The 24663-nt window shown below is 39.2% G+C and overlaps 2 protein-coding genes across 2 annotated transcripts in view; both read left to right on the forward strand.

The window, feature by feature from the left end:
* Positions 1 to 22796, forward strand: LOC134540229 (uncharacterized). The gene is given in 12 exon segments (XM_063382843.1): positions 1 to 151; positions 1231 to 1366; positions 2666 to 2768; positions 5501 to 5708; positions 7542 to 7774; positions 9182 to 9386; positions 11088 to 11275; positions 11873 to 12068; positions 13754 to 13972; positions 15589 to 15819; positions 18181 to 18468; positions 22672 to 22796. Coding segments are annotated over 11 exon segments (1980 nt in total). The 5' UTR covers positions 1 to 54; the 3' UTR covers positions 18345 to 18468; positions 22672 to 22796.
* Positions 22682 to 24663, forward strand: part of LOC134540231 (uncharacterized) — a 5487-nt gene continuing 3505 nt past the window's right edge. The window contains exon 1 of the mRNA XM_063382845.1: positions 22682 to 22817. Within this exon, the coding sequence (XP_063238915.1) occupies positions 22803 to 22817 (15 nt within the window). The 5' untranslated portion in view covers positions 22682 to 22802. The remainder of the gene's footprint in view (positions 22818 to 24663) is intronic.

Consider the following 24663-nt stretch of genomic DNA (forward strand, 5'->3'; position numbering starts at 1 on the left):
GCTTTGCGGGGCTTGTTCTGGGTGAGGCAGACAAAGCCTGGTGGGTGTGCTGACATGGGCTGCCCCAGACTTGTCTCAGGTTTCACCTCTGTCGTAGCAGCGCAGTTGTTCTGCCTTTGCGCTTTCTACGTCAGTTCTCAGCTGATCACAGGTTAGTGGGTTCGGAACAAGATGGTTTAGGAAGACTCGACGTGGCAACAGTCTGTGTGCTGTGCGCAAAACTTAGCGGACCAATACCGTTTCTGAACCATCATCTTGACACTAACCCTCGGATCTTCAGACACACTTACGACCTTTCTTGAGAAATATGTTTCAGTTATGTATCTTAGTGTCTTCATGTTGCCCATCTTAAGTGTAGTTGTTTCCTGGCAAACTCATTCAGTGTTTTACCCTGCCGGGTTTCCACCACCCATGTACTTACGAACACAGCAGTCTAGATATGCCGGCTTCTTGACTGCCTTTCGGGCTAGGCTGGATCGCAACTCTCCGTAATAAACGTATCCCGCCCGAAGTCTGTAGTGCCGTGAATAATTGAGCATGGTGTCCCGGGTAGCCAACAGCCTGGGACTGCAGAATTTGGTGACCCTGTACCATCCTGCTACGCGGCCTGATCCCACTCCCATTACATCCACCGCCCTCTCTGTCTGCCCTACCAACTGGATTCTATGCTGGCCTTCATTTAACACAAGACCGGCTTGACACCTTCCCAGCCGTTTTCACACCCCTGACAGGGGTGGCAATCTGTCGGGGGCGGCACCAAGGCAGAACAGGCCAAGCGACCGCCCCAGTGCCCTCAACTAACAGAGTCCCGCACCAGCCCTTGCATTGCAATGCACATGAAATATCACAATTTCTTCATATTAATTAGAAAAATCATTGTCGAAATTATAGTTCCAAGTGAGCTTGGAATTATTGATTAAAGATTTCATTTTTTTAATATATTTTAATTAATAATTATGTAATAATATATCTTTTTAATTCTAGGCTACTAGGAAAAATAATTTTTGAGTTTTACTCATTTTCTGTGTAGGAATTGGAAAATTATGTCTAGTATTACTTCATAAAAACAGTTCTGCTGACATTAACTATATTTCTTGCTTGTTAGCAGATCATCAACTTAATCTCATTTTGGCCATTTTGTGACTTACCATTAATAATTTTATAGGTTTAGGTATAATATTATTAATATTAGTAAACTAGTAAGTAAAAAAAAAATATATATTGTTACAGATTCACTGCCGTACAACAGTGTAACTCACACACCACTTTCGAGTCCCGAGGAATGTGCCAGACAGTGTCGGGACCACGAACCTCCCAAGACATGTTACTACCACTTCACGCCCGAGCAGTACGTCACTCTTGGAGAGTAAGTACGTGAGCACTCAGTTGGGCTCAGCGTGACATCGGTTGAACGTAAGGGTGCTTGCTCGTGAATCTGATTTTTGTGTGGGAGAGAAGGCTTTTGTGGTGTGTAGTAAGTGTTCTGACAATGAGTGAGTACATCATGTTGGTTTGATGCTGTGTAGCTGACAGGAGATTATGAAAGCTTCCTAACTGTTCTGTGGCAACTACGAGTTAGCCTAGTGATAATAGTGCTTGAAAGAAAGTGTTTGAATTAACTATATCTTGGGTTTTGCTTAATGGAGGTATAATAACCAAGGTTTTGGTTCCCATTGATGGCTCTGTTATGGTAACGGACAGGTCAAGTTTGATCATCTCTGGATGTAAGAACAACTTTAACCTTTGTAGGTGTAAGTAGGGACAATATTATGTGGTGAATTGTGATAAAACGGAAATAACACTGCAAAGTAACAGGTACTGCAACACGTAACACCGAAATCCTAAGTTATTGCACCATTTGGTATCTAAATGAAACTTTAAAAAAAACATCAAATCAATTAGCTCTTTTGCAAAATACAAACCAAACCACAAAAATTTTATCTTTTCTATCATATAAATTCATTGAATGTAGTTATTTAGTGTGACTTTTGTACCAAAATGAATACACTAAATTGATTGAAAAAAATTAATATAGTGTTGTTTGATCATGCATATTAGGTAGTTACATATTTTACATCAATCACGTTGACACATATTTCAAACACTCAAAAATATGCCGAGTTATTTTTATTTTACTGAGTTTTTTGTATTTTGTACCTCACCTTTAAACTAAGGTGTTTTTTTCTTTTTACTTTATTACTTTGCACTTGAAAAGTAAATTGTAACTAGTGATGAGATTAAATTTTAGGGGTGCAAATTTCATACAGACTCTATACTTGAGTTATATATGTGTTCCAGAGATAATAATGGACAGTAGGGGCTTATCTGTAAGAATTGTACCAACCAACAGAATTATTTTTTTGTGCTTTATCTTTTTAACATTGTTATTTTCTTGAGGAATTTTAAGATAAATGAAATAAATGGGTTTCTACTTCTTGATAACGATGAAGGCGATGAAGTAATAACTCCTTAATTATTCTTGATTGCACAAGAGGATATGAACCATGGAATAAATTAACGAGTGAAACGCTTAGTTAATAGTAATGACGAGGAAATTAAGTAACCAGCATGGCATGCGAGACATAGCCTCAACAAATAAGTGTGAACATTTTTTTTTTTCTCCAGTGCTTGTTTTCAAAAGAGTTGGGATGATCGTGTGTTCCAGCGCATGCCTCGGCTCGGACACCAATGCGCAGTGCGTCCCGGCTGATGGCGTGGAAAGGAGCTTTCTCTCTGTGAACCGCATGTTGCCTGGACCCAGCATCCAGGTGCGCTCGTAAACACAGTCGTACCTTTGAATATATATACTGTATAGAAGTCGCGAGTGGATATGATTTACTCTACGTTTTTCAGGAGCGTATGATGAGCAGCTTGGGAACTTCACCGCTGCAGGGCGCTGCCGTAACGCCCTGTATCGTCTTAGGTTGTTATTTACACGTTAGAGCGCAGCACTGTCGCCCGCTGTCATTCTCCGCACCCCCCACCGATCATTCACTGCAGCTCAAGGTCGTTCAAAGGGAGGGGGAAGAGGTGTTTGAAGAGTTCGACACTTGTCCGCTAGGGACCACCACAAGTCGATGCCCTAGAGATGGTGGCGATTGCGGCGGTGAATTAACCAACTACCTCAAACCGTATTAGAAATTTTAGCCTGGGCTGGCGACTTCTATATATATTCAAAGGTCGTACTGACCATCGGCGGGGTAGTCCTAGAGGTTGTGGCGTTGCTCCACATTTTAACGCACAAATTTTTGGAATCTCCGCTGAAACTTTAAGGCAGTGTCTCACAAGGCCGAGTTGGTTTTTTCATTGTCATTGTGTTTTAACTAACGGATTTTCGTCTAAATTTATTCTGATGGCTCACATGCTTTGGTTATGGATACACAAATTTTCTCACCAGATATTACTAAAAGTAATTTTTTTAGCTGTGAAAGGTTAATCGAGTTAGCATCATTTTGGAACACTTGCAGCCCTTCCACCTGCATTTCATTGGACTCTTGGTGCTACCTGAGGTGCAACTTTCATTGTTTGTTTGCGCACAGGTGAGCAGGCTGTTCCTCCTGGGCAGTCGGCTGTTTTATCTGTGTGCGTTGCCCTTTGCCTTTACCATTTTTAGGTCCTGAATGGTTTGTTTTTTTCCAGTGCTCTCTGGGGCAGTTGGTTGCCTCTTGAGCTTCCAGTGGTTTGCCGCATCAGGCCATTCCAGCTCGTTGCATCCGCTCAAGGCTTGGAACTGGTTGTGGTGTAGAATGATGGCTGTTCCTATTGCCGGGTGGGGAGGGGGGGGGGGGGGAGGGGGAAGTTAGGCTGAGGCTATGCTTTTCGGAAATCTCGACTAAAAGCTTGTTAATCGGGCACTTGGCCTGCCGGTTGACCAAGAACCAGAAGTTCTGAACAGGCAGCTGCATTTATTTAATCCATTGTAGATGAACTCTTTGTTCGTTCTGCTGTGTACGCAGCAGAACACGAACTTGTTAGAGATCTCATCCATCATCCCTTTTGTAGCAGTACGGTGCACGCACAGCCCTGCAGTGCTCTTCCATGCTAGCCTTCGTGACCTGCAGTTGGTCGATGACGCACGACCCAGTTAGTTCTCAAGTAGAGCTGCGTCTAGAGCAGCTGGGTAGCTGCGACCCGAGTCTACAAACACAAACAGGGGTTTCACCTGTATTTTCTTTGCCCTAGGGGGGAAGGGTTTAGTGTAGCAGGGCTTGAACCTGCACTTGTGTTTGCGGCCTGTTGAGTTGCTTCTGCGTTCGCTCGGCATGCTGCCCGACGATCGTGTGGTTCGTGAGTAGAGGATGCAGCCTGTCACGGTTATGCTCCCTCCTCCCCTCCTTTTTTTTTATAGTATTATAGCTACTGACTCTCATCTCGTCGTCGTACTCATCATCCGGTGCGTCAATGCGCCCCTGTGAGATCTGTGCTGGGGGCGTAGCTGGACAGCCATTTTCTTGCGCCTCTAAAAATCACCCTACCATGCACGCAACATCCACCGACCACACACCCGGGACCGAGTTAGCCAAGGTTTTTGACTAGGCTGCAGAGTTGCTTCACTCCGGGTGGTTTTGTGCTGCGCATTCTCGTCTATCGATCTTTAGGGTACCAGTACACAAGTTACACTCCCTCTACACACGTCCTTCCACGACCGCACGAAGCTAATAATCACATATGTGGGTGCCACCAAGCTTTTTACCGGTTCTGTGAATTTACTTCTCTCTTCTAGCTATCAGGGTTACTGTAAAAAAATGACAACTACACGCCTTACGTGCAGGTGCTAGTTGTCAAAGTATATTTTATGTATAATATTTAGCTGAGTAAGAAAATAGGCATCCAGTGGAAAAGTTTTGAATATAATGAACCTTTTTATAAAGGCAATTAGAGATGTGAGTGGATAAATTTTTCTGAAGATAATTTTCTGCTTAAAAAATGTAGTGAAAAAATGTAACCATATTTATTATTTCCTGATAATTTTACTTTTTTCCATTATCAACATATATTTGCACAATTTGAGGTACATTGATATGCATTATACAATTTCTTTTCTGCAGATTGGTAGATACTGTTTAAAATTCAAACAACATACATATTAATTTTTGTTCCAATCAGTTGGTAGAATTTAGCATGCGTGGGTCCTATTTAACTCTCAAACGTTAAGTGAGCCATTCGTGGGAAAGAAAAACAAAATGTTTGTCGTACTTTGTTCTGTTTGTATAAAAAGTTGATAAATTTTATTTGTGTGTTTCTCTGAAAGTATAACTCTGAAAATTTTCCCCAAAAATACTTTTCCGGAGAACTAACCTTTCTTGTGACGTTCAAAGGAAGGTTTTCTTCTGTGCCAGCCAGTGTGAACAGTGATGGAATATGCCAGGCTCACATTACAAGGCTAGGAAGGGTGACATTATTGGCTTAACGCCCACTGAAATTTAAGGGGTTCTGCCTTCTCATGCCTCTCTGTGTGTAACCTCACAACGTGAAACCTTGCCTCACCTTCCCGGTGCAGGTCTGCGAAGGTGACAAAGTGGTTGTGGACGTGCTCAACAAGATACCAGGCGGCGAGGTCACTCTTCACTGGCACGGGATACTCTAGAGGGAGACGCAGTACTACGACGGAGTGCCGTTCGTCACGCAGTGCCCCATTCCCGAGGGCACCACGTTCCGCTACCAGTGGTATGCCAACCCGGGCACCCACTATTGGCATTCTCATTCAGGTTTGTGGTGTGCTTCGTGATAGGTACTGTTTAAGAATTGTGTCACTGGTATATCTTATAGTCACTTTTTTTTTTCCCTCTCACAACTAGCAACCTGCTGTCGCTTTGCACAGGTAGATAAAGAATTTGAATTAAGCAATTTCTATTTTCGTAATCACTGTTAAATTGTAACTACAGTAAAACCTGTTTACAACGATGCTGCTTAAGACTTTTTCCCCCAAAAAATGTCAAAATAATATAGCACCAAAAGTTTTTGTTACCTAAACATCTCTCTTTTAATATATTTGAGGGTTATTAGATTTTTTTCATTTAATAACCACCAAATAAAAACAAAATGAAACAAAAAAATTAATTTTCTATCAAAAATACTTGGTGTTATAGGTACTTGTCCGAATGTCTAACAATCATGTAGTATTTGAAGAACCATAACATGACTGCACCATTTTTTATTTCCCGAATGATCATCTTTAACGTAACACAGTTTTCAGTGGTTTCTTTCTGCAAATTCACGAACACGATGAAAAACGCACAATTTACGTCACAATATAAATGTGTAGAATAACACTCAATGATAAACATGTCACACCATTTATCTTTATAAGCCTACTATCAAATACTTTGTATGACAAATATGACACAGTGTAACAGGAGATACGTGGTTATAAACTTATCGTCAGTCGGCTGGTTGGCTTGCCCGCCCGGGCGTGACCTTCAACTCACGTCGTGTACCTTTCCACAAACTTTCCAAACCATCCTTTACTGGCAGTGAAACCATTATTACTGTCCAGATATTTAAATTTAAATTTTCAAAAAAATCCTGTCAGGCCTGTGATTTTTTTTTTCTTTGCACCATTCATTTAACAACGTTTTCCATGTGAATTACATGTTCATTTTGGTTCCGGTATCTAATGTCAAATATATTCCAGCTAGTATAACCAACAGTATCAGACTTATATAAATGTTTGATAGAGTCCTTATTTCGTATGATTGTGCACACATTTGACTTGCTTCAATTTAAAGTCCGACGAACATAAATATGGCCTTCATTGACATTTTGCATGCCATAATACTTCTAGTTTTGTCTCAAATACTTGAACATGATGCATTATGCTCTCGCTTGGAATGTATGATTCCAACTGCAAGTGCTTGCGCATGTACAGTTACCAGCAGACGAATGGGCAGACGTTGCTTGTGTTTGTGCGAGTTCCCTGCCACTGGCTAGACTGAGTTCATCAAGGCCCGGACTGTGGCCGGGCGACAATGGCACGGCACTGCGGCATACACGCGGATGTAAAAACATTGGTCTTTTCCACTCCATACCTGCAAGCCAAAAATAGGGTAGATATTTATAAGAATGTAATTTTCCTAATTATGATGCAAGTTTTGCTAGTATTCATTAGAATGTAATTTTTTCTGATTAAAATGCAAGTCTTGATTTTTGTTTTAATTAATTAATTACGGCTTTTTATCAACATAGGTATCATTAAAAATAATATAGGGTGATGAGGGGGATATTATTCTTGGAGAAACAGGAGCATCCAGAGAACATCCACGATCACACGGCATCCAACATGTTTTCTACTTCCCTCTATCTGAGTTCAACTCCTGCCCAAAATCAAATCCTGATTTTTTTGGTGGAGGACTGGGTGATTTGGTCACTCAACCACCTGCAGTTAACTTCGATAAGTTAATAATCAAGTGATGTGTGGAATTCTGAAGAGATTATTGGATTGAAGATTTGATGGAAGTAATAATTTTTCGAGCCTTGAAAATTTAGTAATGCACATCTCTGTGTCGTCGTCACTGCAAGTGACGTAAGCTCTGCGACCCTAGGTCTCCAGAAGCTGGATGGACTCCACGGCAGCCTTATCGTCAGGCAGGCCCGCTCCCGAGACCCCGGCAGCTCCCTCTACGACGTCGATTCCCCGGAGCACGTCATCCACCTCTCGGACTGGCTGCACGAGTCGGCGGCCGCCCGGTTCCCGGGCAGGTACACCAACGGGACGGGTGGCGTCACCAATCAGAACCCTGATAACCTGCTCATCAACGGGCGTGGGAGATATACGGTACTGAAGTAGGTTGTGTAGTGCGAAACAAACTTCTTGCCAGCTCAGCTGCATAGTCCAGTTGAAACATAAAGCGAGATAGTCGGCGGAACCCAACGGAACCATACAGTGCCAACTCAGCACGGCCCATTTGCATATCATCTGTTCTAAACGCATAATCGTCATAATAACCCTGGTGGTTGTATCTACTTATCTCTCGTCAAGCACTACATGGTCAACATATTTCGAATGATACAGCACTCGAATGAAATGGTGTGCCAAAGGATATTTTCCAGCCTCCATGGGTGCACTCCTCTGATACGTATTTCCTCCCCTTATTTCCCCTTCCGTCCCGCTCTTCTCTCACGCTCATCTTTGCACTGATTGCTGGCAAGACGTTTGGCCCACACTATCCAGTTCTGTGGTCTTACGGAAAAGAGGTTTAAGTTATAAAAAAAATCATATTTTTCAAGATGGCTGAAAGACAGTCAAAGATCATTTTAAGATGATTGCTTTGACTGTTCACACTTGTTACAGTTTTATGTGTATAATATAGTATGTCAGTCAGTAAATATTTAGGGAAACTAATGCTTCAGAATACACTATTTCAAATTACACCGGCATTTTTAGGAACGCATTAGTTGTGCTAAGTGAGGGATTGGTGTCCCAATAAGTATACTGAAAGTTAACTGTAAATCCACTTAGAATTTACTATTGTATACGACGAGTCGGGACAAGTTCTGCTCGAGCACATTCAGATCAACTGGAGTGGCGGACCGGCCGAGGGCGGATGAGAGGGGTTCTACTGTAATTTAAAAACATTAAAAATTTTAAGATACAAACAGTTTCTTCTATAAAGTGCTTGACAATCATACCAAAAGCATTGTAGCTGGTGCTAGACACAAACATTTCTTTGATAGCTTCTGTAGGGATAAATAACATATTCTTTGTAAACTATTCAAGTGGTCGTTATTAAGTAGTAAATATATTATTACAACCTAGGGAGATCATTTCTTAGACTGTATTAAAATTTGTAGATAGTACAGTAGAATCTTTATTAATCAAGGTAATATACACCACTTCAAAATCTGAGATGACATGGTTAGTATAAAAAAGTCTTGGTTTTCAGTTGGTCTAGTGGTATCATTTTACAAAGTTCTGCAGTTTTTTCAGTGTAGATTCTTTCACGTCACTCCTTGATTGGCTCGACAAGGAAATGGCATCTTTGAGGTTAGTTTTCATTAGGCTTTTGACAATGGTTTGGTTAGATAATTGTTTAGGTCATCAAGAAAATGTTTCAACATTCTTTAGGTCAGCTGGGATGATTGGGAACATTGTTTGATTGAGACACCACTGTATACAGAGTGAAATTGAATACTTTGTCTGGAAACTGGAGTGTTTTTTTTTTTTTTTTTCCTTGGAATGCAGGATCCAGTCACCGGGACGTCCACAAACTCGTCGTACGCGGTGTTCTCCGTGAGGCCCCGCGTGAGGTTCAGGTTCCGCGTGGTGGCGGCCCTGGCGACGGCGTGTCCCGTCCAGCTGTCCGTGGAGAGACACCCCCTGCTGATCCTGGCCACCGACGGGCAGCCGGTCCAGCCGGTCGCAGTCGACGCCGTCGTGTTGTTCTCGGGTGAGCGCCCCGGGTCGTCGAGCCACGTCGTGTTCGGTTCTCAAACTCTTGTTCAGGGAGAAGATTTTGTAGTGAACTGTGCTGAAACTGAACCGACACTGAATTTATGCTTCTGTGAATCCTATTTTCTTCTGTTCAAATAAAATTTCAAATCAAATATTGAAGTATTCACCAGTACTAATTTTTAATCAAATCCAAATACACAGTGTAACTTTTTTTTCACACTTGGCAGACGTCCAAAATATGATATGAAAAGAAAACTACCGTATTCACCCGCAGAAGAGTAGCCCTTGCGTATGGGTCGCAGCTGTAATTTGGGTCATGAAAATACAATTTTTCCACCACCGCCGCCCTCGAATATGAGTCGCACCATATATGTGTCTATAGTCGAGTACAAGTGAAGTCTTGGTTCTGTGTCTCAGCTTATTGGCGCGTAAGAAATACGGCACTGGTGTTAACCCTCGGTCCTCTTTTTGTCTGATTTCTGTGCTGCTTTATTACTGTGTAGAAGGGAGTGAGGCCAGCCCACTTTTCTCCGCCTCTCCCTTACTGCTTTACTACCTCTCTTAAAAACAGACAGTTGTAGTATCCCTTCCCGGCTATCGTAATTTTAAAACATACCTCTTTCAGAATAAAAAAAAAAAAAGCAGCAGCTACCCTTTCTTGTCAGTTTCTTCTATAAAACGTGACAGTCAGCGATAAATTCATGCGGGAGCTGAAGAACGTAAAAAAGACGGGCTTTGAAGGGCTGCTCTCAAAGCACGATGGCTGTAGTTTAGTCATGAAATATTGCATTTAAAAGCTGAGGAATCACATGCAAAAAAAAATTACGCTGGGTCACAGTAGCATTTTAAAAACCTGTCGAAACAGACACGTGGAGATTGTGCCAGTTCACGGACAATTACGAGTATGATGGAGGGAAAGGGGAACCGTCAACACTGCTGCGTGGCCACACGCACTTACAGAACGCACGCACGCACACACAAACTGGCTGTTTTATTTTTAAGACATCCCCTCCTCCAGTGGAATGCCAGCCCAGCAAATCGCGTCACTGGCTGCAGCTGGGCGACTGACGCACCGGCGCTATTCATAATGCTTTTCACGCACTGCTGAGATATTTCAACTAAACAGTTTATACTTACTCGTAACATACTTAATAAAAACCAACCACAGGAGTATACACATACTCAAGAGACACCGCAATTATAATTATTTTTTTTTTTTCACCCAAAGTTATATTTTCGTATGAGTCTCACTACAATTTTTTTTAAACTATAAATCTGAACAAAATATGCAATCTGTACACAGGGTAAATACGGTATTTGGAATTTTTTTTTATTTATTTTTTTTTTTTGCAAAATAGTACTTACTTTTTTTTTATGTTTAAAATTTGTTGGTTCCACAAAAAAAAATTCTCAATACTTTTTCTGGTTTAAGAAAATACATTGCCTTTTTTTTTTTTTTTTTTTCCTCCCATTATGTTGCATTTTACACCACATAAGGGTTATCCAGTCTCCATTGTATTGTGCATGAATTTTTCTTATTTTTCGTAACACTTGTGATATGGAAAGATAAAACAGATTCACTCTGTATTTGAATTCGATATTTTTTAAAAATAAATCAACATTCCATTAACAGCATGATTCGCAGAAGTCCTTTATAAGAGGTCGTTTTCATCCATCCGTCCATCCCTCCGTCCAGGGGAGCGCTACGACTTTGTGCTGAGCGCCAACCAGTCGCGGGATTCGTACTGGATCGAGGCTCGTGGACTGGGGGAGTGCCAGCCAGGGAGGCTGAAGCAGCTCGCGGTGCTCCGGTACGAGGGGGCATCATCCGGGACCCCGTCCTCCCCGCAGCCCTCGTACGAGGACGGCCTGTCGCCAGGGGTGGTGAGTGTTTGCCCGGCCCAGGTGGTTTAGCGAAGCCCTGTGTACTTGCAGCTCGGTGAGCTGGTGGTGCGAGAATAACATTTGTGATGGAACAAAACATTTTACACTAATTTCATGTTTTTTTTTTTTAATCTATCAAACTAGTGATGTGTCGGAACCACTCTTTCTCAAATCCAAATTTTAAATTTTGATTATTTAAAAGAGTGCCTTGGATCCAAACACAGATTCCAATAGTCAGTAATAAAAAAAAAATATGTAAGAAAAAACACCCTTTTTTATACATAAAATGAAAATAAAGTATATTTATACATCTAGGATACAAACAATTTCTTTTTGTGTCAAAAATTTTTTCCCTTGCAGTGATAAACCCGCATTCCACAGAGCATTTTAGCTAGTGACAAACACTAACTTTCTTTGGATGGAGGCCTAAGACCACTAATTGTAAACATTTTTAAAAATATTTTGTGATGAAAAATAATTACTGTCTATATTTAGGTTTTTTTTTGTATATTTTGTAATAATTATTGTTAGGATTGAGATATTTAGTTTTGTATTGAATAAAATCATAAGAAATAATACAGTTCTCTCATTTCGCAGATCCTTAACCCTCTGGTAGCTTCGTGTGATGGCTCAGACCCTGACCACATTTGTGTCAGCCAGCTGATTAACCCTCGAGAGGTCGACAAAGGCATCATTCAGCAAGAATCAGATGTAAAGATCTTCATACCATACAAATTTTTTTTCTACACCCAAGCAGGATTATTCCAATCTCAGGCCTACAGTACTTTTTTGGGTGAGGAAGAGTATTTGGCGCCAAAAATTATGTTGTGAATTCAGGGAGAATAGATTATTTCTTTGAAGGTGGGCAAGATTAGGAGAATATTCAAGCAATGTACGTATTGTAATATTATTATATACGTGTCTGAAAATTACGGTGAAAGGTCTTTAATCAGGCATTCTATTGTTCTGCAGCCCGCACCAATCAATCCGCTTGCGTTCAGATACATTTCAGATGGATTCCCGATGTTGAGCTTGGTCGACGGGTCTCATTACCACACTGCCAGTATTTTATTAATTTGCTCTGAGTTTATTGTTACTGATGGTTTTAACTTTAGTAAAGTGTTATACTTATGCGAAGCTGCCACGACACGAATCAGTTAAAGCTCTTTTTAACCGACTTCAAAAAAAAAGAGGAGGTTATCAATTCGACTTTTTTTTTTTTTTTTTTTTTTTTTTTTTTTTTTTTTTATGCTAGTTTATGCTAGTTTATTTGTTTCCTTGGCTGACACCGACTCCAAAAATAACAATAATTGTAACTACATTATATTATCGTAATAATTTGATTGACTTTTAAGTAGTCTAATATTTTTCATTTCATTTTACTTAGGAGAACTCTATAAAACATTTTGATCATTGTTTGTTATTCATAGGTATGTGTTGAGTTATATTTGAAGTGGGTTGGTACCTACCTACCTTCTTGCGTGGTAAACACATAGATCGTACATACATATTGATGAGTAGAAAAAGTAATTTGATTATTAAGTTGTAGAAGAATACACAATTATTTTTTTACTTTTTAGTGCATATTATTTTGTGTTGGAATTGTTTATTTTGAAGTCGGTTTTTTTTTGTTAAAATGTTTGTTTATTAATATTTGATTTGCCATTCGTTTTATTTGAAGCTTCGGTTTTGATGCAAAGCTTCGCTTCTGATGTATTTGGTTCAAAGCTTTAAAACATCAGAAGCTTAAGATTCACTTATTAATATTTTTTTTTTCTAAATGTTTTGCTTGAATAAAGTTGGGTTACTTGTAAAAATCAAAAGGTGGCACTCCGTTTGCTTTTATGAATGCCCAATATTGAACAAAGTTCCACAACTTCATCTTGGTCTTCATGCCTAGTCATGCCATCAGTTAGCTAACCAAGAAGAGCTGGAACGAATTTCCACGTTCACCTGAAATCACTCCAGGCAAATGCTAGAATTGTTCCTTACAGTAAGCCATGGCCAATTCCTGTCTCAGTATCAGGGGCGTAGCCAGGGGGGGGTTTTTAGGGTTGCAACCCCCCCCCCCCCCTCCTTAGCACCAAATCTTTAATTAATTTCTTATTCATCACTCAAACAAATTTCATATTAAAATTAATAAAATTTTTACCATTACAATATTTAAATTTAAGAACCGAAAACTGCTAAAATAGCACTATTTTTTTTACACCTTAAAATCCAAATTTTCCCAGGGGAGGACCCCCGGACCCCCCCCCCCCCCCATCCGGTTATAATAGGGGGGGGGGGGGGCCATGCTTCTTAACACCCCCCATACACAAATCCTGGCTACGCCACTGCTCAGTATCTCTGTCTTGTATAGTGTTGGTCAGTCTCTGAAAGACTTTGTTGCCTTCGAAACTTAAAAAAAGCATGGTCATGATGTACGGACCAGCTATACGGAGTGTAGAGACACGTCGCTGCTTCCCGTGGTGCCAGTGAACTACCGGCACCTCGTGGCGTCCGAGCTGGACGGGATCTCGTTCGCGTCGCCGCCCTCGCCACTGCTGTCCCAGCCGGGGGACGTGCCCCCGGGCCAGGTGTGCCGCCGCGACGACCGGCCCGCGCGCTGTCTCGACCAGTCGCAGCCCTGCGCGTGCACCCACGTCCTCGACGTGCCGCACGACTCTGTCGTCGATGTGGTCGTCGTCGATCGCGGTGAGCAGGACTCGTGGATCTTCCATTTGAATTCCGCTGGCTTTCCCCCCCACGGGTGCGTGGCCGCCACATGCGTATTTAGTGAAACCTCGCAGACAGAGGTGCAAGGAAATGTCAATATGTGAGCGAGCAAGTATACGAGTATGCAAGTGCAAAAATATGCAAGTGTGCTAATTAATATAAGGCAAATACCGCACCGAGCACCTCACGCCTTGCAGTTGCACTTTTCATTGCCCTAGGAGTGCCACTCTTTTATCACACACTCGGATGATGTCGTCGGAACTCACCCCAATCAGCTGTATAAAGAAATTTGATATCAAAACATTTCAGCTGATTTCCACAGCAACTGCAGTTTTGTTTTCGCAATGTGTTATAATGAATACATAATTCAGAGTGAAAGTGTTGCATTTTTTTTTCTTTAAATCGTATCTGTGCATGCAAAAATATTAGGGGTTTGCGAGTGTGTGTGTGTGTATATATATAATAGTATTATTCGTGAATAATTTGATATTCGATGTTCATGAATAGTTTGATATTTAATTTGACATTTCAAATTAAATAACTTTTAAATTATTTATTACCAACAGAAAGGCCTTAACCATTCACAAAAAAAATATTGATTTTTGAGAAATTTAGATCTGTTTTCTGAATCAACAATCACAGGTTTTTATAGTTAAGAAACTTCACAGATTAAGTTTTAAAATTATTAATAATATTGTATTTTATGTATACCTATATGTATTCATATTAACAAAACAATGTTCAAACTTAAAAGTCTGTTGTTTTATAAAATGTATTAAAATGTTTGTTTTTTTTTAATTTTTTTATTTTATTTTACTGTATTTTAGGTCAATTTTCATGGACTCCTGTGAAATGTGCAAAAAGAATTTCACTGTATGTTAAAATCTGATTCGAAAAATATTCAATAATCATATATAATGGGATATTCAGTTTGAAAATCATTTTGAATTGGGGAAAAAATATATATATTCACAGAAACATGGCGGCCGACTAGCAGCCGATGCGGCTTGTTTAAATTTACCGCCTACCACTATAAAAAATATAAACATGGTGGCCGCATAGCAGCTTGTTTAAATTTCCCGCTTACCACCATAAAGAATATAAACATGGCGGACTGCATCCCTTTTTTTAAAAAAAATTACACAACACAAAATTTTTATAATCATACAGTATATACAACATCTGAAATTATTTTCCCAAGGATGGTCTCGTGGTCGTGTGGTTAGCGTCGCGGACTATCAATCCTGAGATGACGGTTCGAATCCCCGCCGCCCGCCATCCCATTTTTGTACTTGTGAAAATAATTCCGGCGCGCGCAACACCAAACGCTCCCTAGCTTCCTAAATCAGATCCATCCACACAGCCTCCACGTGACATCGACAACCACCTGCGGATTCCCTCCACGTGGTGCCACGCCCACCTCCCGCCACGCCCACCCAGGACACGCGCTCAGACAACCACCTGTTCCCTTTGTTTACACTGTCCTGGAACCGGCACGCTTACCCTACTTACTTTGTTTTGTGAAGGCAAGATGTAGCACCCCCCAGTGTTTGAAGTCAGTCAGTGCGGGACCCCTCCCCCCTCCTTGCGGACAGGTCCGGTGGCCCGGCTGAGCCACCCTTTCCACCTGCACGGGCACTCCTTCCACGTCCTGGGGACGGACAGCTTCCGGGGTGCCGGCGCGACGACGGCGGACGTGCGGGCGGCGCTGGGCACGGACCGCCGGGGCCTCCTGCGCGGGCAGCTCGACCGGCCCCCCGGCAAGGACACGGTCGCCGTGCCCAGCAACGGCTACGCCATCCTGCGCTTCAGGGCCGACAACCCAGGTGCTCGCGCCGGCCGACGCGGCGACGTACAGTAGAATCCCGTTACAGCGAGCACGGTGATGGCGAGAGCACGGCTATGACGAGGTCTTTTTGAGGAATTTGCGGCGTGATCGCGTGAAGCGCGCGCTTTTGGTCATTTGTCCGCTTTTATCTCCACCCCTCTCGCTCGCCACTTGAAACCTGTTATTTTCCCAGTTATATAGGTTTAAACACAATTTTTATGCAATTTTCGGTTAATTTTTATTTTTTGGGGGCCAAAATCTGTCCAATTCGGTTATAGCGAGGACATGGTTATAGCGAGGATCAAACCCGGTACCGTGACACCTCGCTATAACGGGACTCTAGTGTACGCATACCTGCCTACAGAGTTTCCATGATTTCATTAACCACTAGTTCTGACAGTCAAATTTTCACTATGTATAGTTTTCCCATTGCTTTCTGTTGCAAACGTTTCGTTCATTACAAAAAATGCTATAAAGGGCGTTCTTGTTTTTATTGAAGAAACTGACAAAAAAATTTGATAAGAAAATGGCTCGCAGTGTTTTTCTCTCTTGGGGAAGACGGAAAGGGACACACGGGTATAAAAAATAGCATTCTTTTCCTTAGTATTTTTTGTTAGACAGTGCTAGGGTGAAGGAGGTGGAGGGGGGGGGGGGGAAGGGCCATAAAGGAATGAAGAGGGGAAAGACGTAGGATATCAATGCCATTTCTTATGCTGTAATAAGCTGAGATTCGGACCATAAAAACTTCATTTAATTTAATTTCTTCTAGAGACAGTTATATGGCATGACTCATGTTCGAGGGTGATCCTTATGGTGAAAATGTTTGATTTTTTTTTCCCCCAAAAAAATTAAGGGTGCGACCAATACAAAGGGGCAACCTTCTGTGGGTAAATACAGCAATTTAGTAAATGTATAAAAAATGTTTTACCAAAATGTATTTTCTCCCGTATTGGTTCGGAATTGGTGAATCAGCGGGAGTTGTATGAGCGTATCGGCAAAATTTTGTGAATCGGTACAACTTTATTTGTCAATAATGAGTTTAAGGCCAGCTTCCACGTTTGTGACGTGAGGCCAAGTAGAGTATTTCTCCATTTGATTAACCTGCAAAGTTTTTGCTTAGATTTTACTTACCTGACTCTGCAATCGGCCCTTAGACTTATCAGCACTTAATTTAATACACAAACACAAAATGTCCACCATCTTCACTGCAGATTTTGTCTCATGAATAAAAAAACTTGTATGGTTAGCTAATGAAATTAAAACAAACAGGCTGTACTCTCTCTTGCATTTTGCTTTAGCAGGAGTGTGAAGTTAACCACAGCAGTACTTCAGATGCTAAGCATTCCCCCTAATTTTAAACATTTTACTTTGAGGTATTTTCTAGTGATTATATTTTACACTAATTTGTTGTTGTTGTTGTTGTTGTTGTTGTTGTTATCATCATGGATCGTGATGCAGCCAAGTTACAGCATATGAGATAATTTCAAAATATTCCCTGTGCAGTTGATTTTTTACTTTTTATAAATTAAATCTGCGACTTTCGTTTGCCAACATATTGCACTTACCAAAATTTTTAAGTAAAATAACCATTTTAATTTTTTAGTGGTTTTAACCCTACAAAAGCATGAAGAAATTATTTTCTTACAAAACTGAAATATAATAGGAATAGTCGTGTCTTATTAAAAAACACAACTAATTCAGGCCGAGAGCTGTTTGAATTACAATGTTTTTGAACTAGCAGAACAATTGGCATGAATCAACAGCACACAGTAAAAATAACTGCATCTGTATAGGTGTATAGGTGTTTAATTATCTTGAAACACAGCCTGTAACATTTTTATAAACACGGAATCACCAAGTATGGTGATAATTGGGACAAGATATCAAAAATAATTTTAAATGCAAAACATTTAATTTTATAAAAAAAATTTTCACCATAAACTCTTGTAAGCAAGGAGGATGCCATTGTATTTGTACATATATATTTATGAGTATTTAGTTTAAAACATTTATAATGTAAATATTAAGTTTTGATTAAGTCGATGGCTAATGTTTCTAGCCTCTAGATACTCGCGTAAAGAATTTCCGCGGACTGTGGTCAAGTAACAGTGTTACACTATGTATTCACTTTTAGTATGTGATTCAGTGCATGCATTGTGTGTTCCAGGGTACTGGTTCTTCCACTGCCACTTGGTGTACCACATCGCTGTCGACATGTATTCACTTTTAGTATGTGATTCAGTGCATGCATTGTGTGTTCCAGGATACTGGTTCTTCCACTGCCACTTGGTGTACCACATCGCTGTCGGCATGTATTCACTTTGAGTATGTGATACAGTGCAGGTATTGTGTGTTCCAGGTTACTGGTTCTTCCACTGCCACTTGGTGTACCACATTGCTGTCGGCATGGGCCTCGTGTTGCACGTCGGCGAGGCATTTCAAGTCCCGCCCGTCCCGCCTCAGTTCCCGAGATGCGGGAACCACCTGCCACCAATCACGGCCCCGCACGCGGAACGGTCATAGCTTACCGCCTCTCAGACCGTACCACTGCTGCATCGGTTTTGAAGTGTAGTAATCATAAATAAACATGGCACTTCTACATCAGTTTTCGTCAATACCAGTGATCATTGGGGACAAGCTCATTATGGTAAATAAATCATGTCAATGCAACATATAATGCTGGAATGCAAATTAAATTAAATCAACCAGTGATTGGACAAAACTTAACTCAAATTACATTAATTTGATCATTTATAATGATAAATTCATTGAATGTAATAAATTTATTTAGCAAGAAATTTGTACCAAAATCTATGACCTAAGTGGATTGGTAAGACTGGGCAGAATATAAGAAATTGGTAACTGACTTGGACTCTTCCCACCTCATTGATGACCATTATGAGTAGGGACATGATTTGGTGTATGGTGAATTGTGATAAAACCAAGATAACACAGAAAAGCACATCAAAAAACAGTGTAACACAAAAATGCAAGTTGTATCATGGAATTAAGTAGCATTTAACCAAAACTTAATTCAAATCATTAAAAAAAAAAAAAAAAAAAACTTTTAATGTTTGAAATTCAAGGAATGTCATTATTTACTGACAAAAAATTTTAGCAAAGTGCATGGATGAGAAAAATTAAATCAATTTGTTTTATTGTACAACTCTTATTAAATCAATTTAAAACCATAAATTATTTTACTGTAAAAATGCAGCACATATGTTTTATCTTTATTTTGGTAGAGTAAGTATTACAAAACAGCTTTTATAAAAATAAAAAAACAGTAACACAGAAATCCTGTGTTTTAAAAACAAAATTGGACTTAAAAATAAAACTATATCTTGTATCTAATTATAAGATATTAGATCCATGCCACTTACGTTACAAAACTTAAACATAAAAACACTTCACATAATTATTATAACTAATTCAGTCATGTTAACAAACTTTTTTACAATAACTGTTTTTGAATATATAAAGTTGGCAAATAATATTGCTACTCAGGGGTGTATTCTGGAATGTCCAAGTCCACCTGGATGCAATAGAATTAATGAGATTATTTAATAAAAGGTTGTTTGTTGTCGCAGGAAAGGTACAGAGCCCTTGGGGAATAGAAGAAAACAAATGACAATGTTGTATTTTAATATGTTTACGGGAACGTTGCGCTGCTTTTAACGGCAATCACTCCCGCCCTCTTCCGAGCACGCTCTACTCGAGCACGCACGTAGATGAAGGAGGGGAGATTATGGGTAAAGAGGGAAATGGTGGGAATCTGGTTAAAGTGAGCGTAGGCCGTTACAATATCAATATTAACTATAGACTTGTAATTTTCATCCTATCAGGCATTAAAAAAAAATATTAAAACTCAACCTGGCCCTGCTTACTGAAACACCTCGTGACATGTTTTTTTAACTCATGTAATTATTATCTGGTAAAAAAAATTTAAGTAATTAAAATATTTTGATTTTATTTGTTTTTTGTATTATTAAAGTACTTGTGGACATATATGTGTTTCCACAGTCCATTCTAAGAAGTTTTGTCATATCTGGCTGGCTCTCACTGGTTTAGCCAGTTCACATCATCATTAGGAATGGACCAGTCGAATCCTCAATTATCAATGAATCTCTAGTATTTGTATTTGTAAAATTTGAGATTTCAAGGAAAAAGATTTTAACAAATATAATAAATTAAAAAAATTCAATATTAAATACACTGACGTGTACTTTTTTTTTTTTTTCTTAACCTATTGCCGTTCCCAAGATATTCTACTGTTAGTATGGAATTTATGGAAATAAAAATAATGTGTATTGATTGGGGAAATTTAGTAATGGAAAGAAACATTTAAAGAATGGAGTGTTTTAACCCCATTGGTATGGTTAAAATTTTATTTTGTAAACAATATTTTTGACCCATGAGGCTAGGATGCAAATTTGAGGTGTATATTCATATTCAGGCACTTATTGTGATTGAACATAAAGAATATTGGGATATGACAACAAAGGAAAATTTTTGTTCAAGTTATACAGGTGTTGGAGCTCCCACTCAAAAGTCTGAATCCCTCGTACAGTAGAATCTCGTTATAGCGAGCACGGTAATAGCGAGAACACGGCTATAACGAGGTATTTTTGAGGAATTTACGGCATGATCGCTTGAAGCGCGCTTTTGTTATTTGTCTGCTTTATCTCCACCCCTCTCGCTCGCCATTAGACATCTTGCCGTTGACGCCTGTCACATTCTTCAGCCGTGCAGTCGTCACCTAAGTGCGTGGCTTTAAAAATAGAATCCCGTCTTTTCTTTCTTTTATCAAACTTCCGTTAGTTATCTGTGCCGTGTGTAGACAAAGTTTGAGATTGGAACAGAAACAACGTAAGAAAGTATTTTTTACAAATTAGAAATATGTATGTTTTTGTTTTTATAATCGCGTATTTTCACCTTTATTTTGGTTGTTATCTTAAAAGAGATAATATTAAAAAGCCGCTCTAATGAGATTTAATTGTTTCTTGGTTAACAAAAACTATTAATTATCAAATATTGTTAATTGTTTATATTCTATTTATTATTATTTACGCGACGTCATACTGTACGCGTACGCAATACGACTGGATTCGTTGCTGCAACATAACATAGCATGTTATGCGGTATTAGAAGTAACGAGTAACGTAATGATAGTAACAAGTACTAATTGTTATAGTAACGAATACATACGGGTACACATTTTTTCGTTACTTTTACACATCTAGTAGGCACTACCGTATTTATTTCCGAATCGCTAAGGCAGTTTTCTTGTAACTTTTGTTTCGGTCAGTTGTTCGGGTATCTTTCCGGGAAAAGGGTGGTAATGGTGGTAGGGTATTCTGCTTATTTTGACGCAATCGGGGATCGCATCCGTACTTATGGGGTATCGTTTTAAAGAGAATTCACACATCTGCTCAGAGAAATTAAGATTTCGTTAATATAACCTGTTATTTTCCACTTATACAGGTTTAAACACACTTTTTATACTACTTTCGGTTTATTTTTATTTTTTGGGGGCCAAAATTTGTCCAATACGGTTATAGCGAGGACACGGTTATAGCGAGGATCAAACCCGGAACCGTGACACCTCGCTATAACGGGACTCTAGTGTAGTTTGAGTGTGGTTGGTTCCAGTTTAGATGCACTCTTTTAATCCCTTTCTTATAATTTCAGTCAAATACATTTTCATTCTCTTAAAGTACGACAAGTGAATGCTTAACTGTGATTTAGTCAAATTTAGTGAAGTATTGGTTCTCAAATTCATTCAAAGTATGCATAGCTACAACAACTCAGTTCATTCCGGGCAAACCTGTGTCAAAACTAGCCTTTTATTTGGGCTTACTCTTTAGAATTTTATATAAATAAGTTATTATTTTAATGGTTTGAACAGATGTTTCCGACATTAGTCTCAACGATTTACTAAACTCTCACCTGACTCTAAAAATGTATTTTGATTCACTGCTGTACAGTATGTACCTGGAAAAAAAATCGAGCTCTGATCACCTTCTTCACAAAACAGGAAACTAAATTGATAACCAGGATTGACGTATATGAAAAAAAAATAATCATTTAACTTTTGTAATTTTTGAACTGATGAAGTCATTAACCGGTTGGGCCCTACATATAACATAATTCAATAAGTATTAAAAAATAACAATGCATAATATTAATATAGATCATTCATAAATGCAAATGGGGTCTCATCTCTTGATTTTTATAAGTAACCAACTTTATTGAAGCAAAATGTATACAATACAAAAAAATATATAAATTTTAAAATGAGCAAATCTATTCTTCCAGTGTTTTAAAGCTTTGCAACAAATGTGAAGGGTCTAATCAGTGGCGAAGCATACCATCACAACCAAAGCTTCATATAAAACAAATAGCTAATTTCCTGGCAAAGTCAGATAGAATATTTAAAAAAATGTTTTGATTGATAGGCTTAGTTGTAGCTTTACATAGGCCTACCCAGGACTTGGGTAAAATATAATTTAACTTAACAATACTCTACGTTACAATCGAGCTGTAGGTGCAACTCCTTGTACATCTTCCACCTGGACTGCATTGCGACCTCTGTGGGGCAACGCTCGTCTCTGGTAAAGCCCCTGAGCTCGTTTATGCACGTGAGCGCACGACGACGGTTGCAAATCCTTCCCAGCCGTAAACAACTGCCCGTGCAAAGTGCGCGCACTGGGAGTTCAGCCTTCGACCGCTTGCTGTTTGCTATCAGGCTGCAGGGTAAACATCTCGGCTTCTCGTAAACACGACGCGGCCCTCGTGAAAGGCATCTGTTTGTGGCGTGCTGTGTTGACGATAACCTACTCCGTTTCAGCGTTTGCTGCCAACATCTGGCCGGCACTTTTATTTCTCCGCCGAGAAGGGAGATATAGTCGCGCCTACAATCTGAAGGGGTATCCAGTTTGGAGATAGCTTCAGCACTCGACGCATCTGACGAACACAGCCATGGGGAGCCGAGCCGTGAGTACCCAACAACCCTACTTTTTCATGGGTCCGGTTATGACAAGCTCAAAGTGCACAGAAATTTCAATCAATTGACTCACTATTTCATTTGCATTTGTTGTTACAACTTTTACATACCATAAAAGAATATTAAAAATTGTTAAGTACAAAGACTAATATCTTAACAGAGATGGACTTTGCTGGAAAAATTTCAGTCGACCATAAAAAATAATTTCAAATTGGCTGGGATAATGAGTTAGGGAATTTTGTGAGTTTTTTTTTTATGGCAAAGACATTTTGAGATGTAAGTCCGTCCAAATTGTTTCATCTACTTAAATAAATTGATGGAGCCTCACAGGAAATTAACCCAAAACATTTTGCACCAAGAAACAAAAGTGTAATAATCATCCACTCTAGCAGAGTTTCTACACAGAAAAGTACAAAAACTGAAAGAAGTGTGACAAAATGAAAAAAGTCAGAGAAGACTTGGTAGTCAAAAAATAATAATTCTAGAATTTGTTGTAACAAATATGGATAAGATATTCTTACTACATGTGTAGCATGCAAGCTCTGCTGTGCTCTTAGTGACTTTTGTAATGTTAACCTCATTTTCCATTCTACCCCATCTCTTGCTCTAGACACTTCTTACTTTGTTTTTATATCTTTGTTTAACAAGATCCTTTCCGCCTCCTTTAACACTGACAAAATTGTTGTTTCTCTACCTCTTTGTCATCACCAAAGTCTAAGTCCATACTAATTTCATACTTTATTTTACTGTATTTTGCATTAATATTTTCGGGGATTCCTGTTAAGTGTGGGGGGAAAAAAATCATTTTATTAAAAATTTGATGTTCAATTTAAAATGTTAATTGAATTAAAGTGAGGGGGGGGGGAACAATTCACGGAAGCCTAGCTGTTTATATGGGTAAATAATAGGATTGTGCTGTTATATTCAGAGACTTGTTTCTTATTGAATTTTGGTTTATTAAATAGGAATTAATTATAAATCACCTTTACCCAGCATTCAGTTTTACGCATGTTTGTGTTATGACAACATCTTTAATCCATGAGACTACAATTTCCTCATTTGATATTGTACACTTTTTCATTTACCTTGTTGCCTGATCATTATAAATATAAAAACACTGCTTCACACACTGGGTGTAGGTTGTTTGCATTTTGTTTTATACAGTCAATAATTTCACAACAATGCAATCAGGAGAATGATTTATTCTTCTAAATCACAAAAACAAGTTATGCTGTCTCTTATGCATTGCATCACTTGTAATTTATTTTTAAGCTTGCTGAAACAGCAAAATCTGTGTTTTTAGGCTGCTTCATCTGAAACACTAAATACTAAAGAACTTGAGATATAGGTACCGCACTATCAACCTTAGAGACAAACTTGTGACCAATAAAATTATATATATATTACACATGAAAATTATACTATGTATATTTTTTACCAATGTGAGTTTTAGACAATTCTTGATGTGTTTGTTTGAAAACTACTTGGTTAAAACTAAGCTGTTTTGTAAGAGTATAATCTATTTTAACCTCAAAACAGAATAGGGGTTACAAGTGAAATCTACAGTACCATCTTTATCTATTTTACTGCAGCATGTGTTGTGTCCGAGACTCTGGGTGTTTTAACTTCCCCAACATTTCCATCACAAATCAGATACCTACATCATGCACTTGTGAAGCCGCTTCAAATGGTCTAATACATTAGGAAACCAACTTGCTCATTCCTAAAACTACAAACTTACAAAAACAGCACCAGTTGGCATCAGTAAAGAGAAACATCATACATATTAAAAAATTTAAATTATATATATGTATATATATATGAGACTTGGTCGTA

Source organism: Bacillus rossius, chromosome 16, assembly GCF_032445375.1.
Source record: "Bacillus rossius redtenbacheri isolate Brsri chromosome 16, Brsri_v3, whole genome shotgun sequence".
Lineage (NCBI taxonomy): Eukaryota > Metazoa > Arthropoda > Insecta > Phasmatodea > Bacillidae > Bacillus > Bacillus rossius.